The sequence below is a fragment of the Octopus bimaculoides genome, chromosome 10 (genome assembly GCF_001194135.2).
Source record: "Octopus bimaculoides isolate UCB-OBI-ISO-001 chromosome 10, ASM119413v2, whole genome shotgun sequence".
NCBI classification, from domain to species: Eukaryota; Metazoa; Mollusca; class Cephalopoda; order Octopoda; family Octopodidae; genus Octopus; species Octopus bimaculoides.
The window spans coordinates 29,777,364-29,778,497 of NC_068990.1; the positions used below are offsets into that span (position 1 = coordinate 29,777,364).

Here is a 1,134-nt window from a genome sequence, read left to right on the forward strand (position 1 = left end):
GGTAAATGTAATATCACTCACCAGTTTAGCATCAAAATTAGGGTCCGTTTTAGAAGCTGAGGAATGGTAAACATTTTCCAGATTTCTACTCTTTTATTGTTCGATGAGAAAATGTTGACGATTTCTGTTTGAGGCAAAACTGTTTTATTCAGTTTGGCGATGTTGCTAAGAATTATGTTGGCGTCTTTTGTTCTCTTTTTATTGAGGAGCCATCGGGGAGATTCGTCTAGGAAACTTGCAAATAGAAAACGGAAAGTACAACAACAACACACTCACATATATATATGTACACACATGCACATACATACACATTCACATACATACACTTTGGTAGATAGATTGACATTTGTTCATGGTGCCATACACTGAGACTGAACCCAGAACCATGTAGTTGGGAAGCAAACATCTTACCGCACAGTCACGCCTGCACCTATAATGTTAATAAAGATGTTTAAAAGTCAGGTGAAGCCTGTATTTGAAGCTTCTTAAATTACCCGTCTCTAAACATCGAATGCTTTTGCCCCAAAAGAACTGATTGGATTCAAACAAAGGTACAGGTGTTAGATCAGAGTTTTCCTTCCCCTAGAGAGATATCTAAACAAAGACTAAGGGTTCCTCACCCCCAGCTGTCCTTTGAAGTGTTTTGTTTCTCATCCTGGAGGGTGTCCGACATAATCACCCACCTCACCCTCACTCTCCTTCCGAAGCGAGCTTGTTAGGGTTGCAAGTTTAGCGGCCACCAGCCTATGTGACAGGTTGTACATACATGCACACATGTCCACACACACACACACACACACATGCGCGCATACACACGCAGAGAAATCCATCCATCTACCCACCCATAGATATAGATATATACATCTATATACCCGCACATACTTAAATCCATCCATATATATATAAACCCATACAATCATACGTACATACATGCATACATTGATACATACACTCAGCCATACTTACATCCATAGACATGCATACAGTCACATAAACATAAATCCATTGACCATACACCCATATATGAATGCGTACACACATGCCTACTTACCAGAGATAGGCGATACCGAGCACCAGTGACGGGATTGATATTATGATCATCAAAGTCCTCCAGGTCCTCACAAAATAAGTCAG

The 1,134-nt window shown here is 40.5% G+C and overlaps 1 protein-coding gene across 2 annotated transcripts in view; it reads right to left on the reverse strand.

The window, feature by feature from the left end:
• LOC106883913 (organic cation transporter protein) overlaps positions 1-1,128 on the reverse strand; it is a 13,467-nt gene extending 12,339 nt beyond the window's left edge. For both annotated transcript variants that reach the window (XR_008265023.1, XM_014935051.2), the window contains exons 1-2: positions 1,052-1,128; positions 22-234 (exon numbers count right to left, since the gene is read on the reverse strand). Coding sequence is in view for 1 of the 2 variants with exons in the window: in XM_014935051.2 (XP_014790537.2) it covers positions 22-234; positions 1,052-1,101 (263 nt within the window). In the remaining variant the exon portion in view is untranslated. The remainder of the gene's footprint in view (positions 1-21; positions 235-1,051) is intronic.
• Between the last annotated feature and the right edge of the window lie 6 nt (positions 1,129-1,134).